We start from the raw sequence: 1,426 nt of genomic DNA on the forward strand, positions 1-1,426 counted from the left end.
CCTTTTTTTTGTTAATTCAAGCTCATTTGGGCAAATTAAGTTTGGCTATCACTTGGAACAAAAAAGACAGATATGGGGCTCAGTCTTTTCTTTGTTCTATAACTGTAGGTAGGGAGAGTAAAGGGAGGGGTGGTAGACAGTGTGCACTTGGCTACCACTATGGCTCCTAATCCCGAGATGTCAGCCCTGTGCAGGAGAGCCACTGAAGGGATTTGACTAGGTCCTTGTTCTTCTGGCTGTCCCTCCCCAGTGAAGGCACTCAGCTCTTCTAGGCTGACCTGCTTCGGATCTTACTTCTCTAGCTCTCTTCCCTTCCCTGTTCTTCTTCCCCTTGACTCCTTTCTGTTTGCTCAGATCCTCTGTGACTTGGGTCCATTCCTCATGATAATTTACACACAATTGAGCTTATTGAACATCACTTCACATCTGGCTCGGTTGTCATTCACGTGTCTCTGCCCGTGTAACCACAGACTAAGGCATCACGTGTTTCAAGACCACCCCCCACCCCGTGCTCCTCTCCAGAGAAGACCACTCTAGAGTCTGACTTTTACCATCATAGGTTGTTGACCTTCACACAAATGGTATCAGATGGTGCTTTGTGTGTGGTTTATTTTATCCAACACAATGCCTTGGAGACTCACGCTGATGTATTTTTTTTTTTTTTTTGGCTGTTCTCCAACTTTATTTGAGATTCAGTAGGTTAGTTCTCATCCACATTGACTGTCTGTAGATTTTTTAATGTGGTAACAGGCACGGAAGTTACCAATGTGTAGAGTTTGTTTGGTGAGTCCTCATCCTCATTACGTTTTCTGGACAAACGTACCCGGATACGATATGGAACATTCCTTATTCCTTTGGCCCAGACGGCTTTATTGAGCCTGGTATCAATCCGCACATCTGGAGTCCCCATCTCCTTCATGGCAAATCTCCGGATTTCTTTGAGTGCCCTAGGAGCACGCTTCTTAAAGCCCACGCCATGGATGCGCTTGTGAATGTTGATGGTGTATTCTCGGGTCACCACCTTGTTGATGGCAGAACGGCCCTTCTTCTTCTCGCCACCCTTCTTTGCGGGAGCCATCTAAAAAAATGCAGGCGACAGGGAGGCTCTAAGCAGACAGCCGTATTTTGTTGTTTTATCACCATGTTCGAGTAGATGAGAGCATTGCAGTTGGCTTAACCACCCACTGTGTACAGGTATTTGGGCTGCTCCGGTTTGAGCCTCATGATAAAAACATGTGTGTCCACACCTACTCCCGGACATGCACATTTGTTTCTCTAGGGTACAGGATTCGAGGAACAGAATCCTTCTTGCTGGCTTGGCTCGGGACTAGATGGCTTTAGCAAAACAAGTTGTCCCTGTCCTCAGTGTCCACCAGATACAGCTTCTGGTGGGTCAGGTAGCAACTTCGCATTGTTGGAGGTGAAG

At 46.8% G+C, this 1,426-nt stretch overlaps 1 protein-coding gene across 1 annotated transcript; it reads right to left on the reverse strand.

The window, feature by feature from the left end:
* Positions 1-669: 669 nt before the first annotated feature.
* Positions 670-1,113, reverse strand: LOC126504069 (60S ribosomal protein L31-like). Its single transcript, XM_050146108.1, has one exon. It carries the CDS (start codon positions 1,076-1,078, stop codon positions 701-703), a length of 378 nt encoding a protein of 125 aa, XP_050002065.1. The 5' UTR covers positions 1,079-1,113; the 3' UTR covers positions 670-700.
* Positions 1,114-1,426: the final 313 nt, after the last annotated feature.

This window comes from Alexandromys fortis, unplaced genomic scaffold (genome assembly GCF_014885135.2).
Source record: "Alexandromys fortis isolate MF-2015 unplaced genomic scaffold, M_Fortis_MF-2015_v1.1 scaffold_42, whole genome shotgun sequence".
Classification (NCBI taxonomy): Eukaryota; Metazoa; Chordata; class Mammalia; order Rodentia; family Cricetidae; genus Alexandromys; species Alexandromys fortis.

Bases quoted from the DNA above. Each gene is read 5' to 3' on its own strand.
- LOC126504069 (XM_050146108.1), bottom strand. From the start codon at position 1,078: ATGGCTCCCGCAAAGAAGGGTGGCGAGAAGAAGAAGGGCCGTTCTGCC.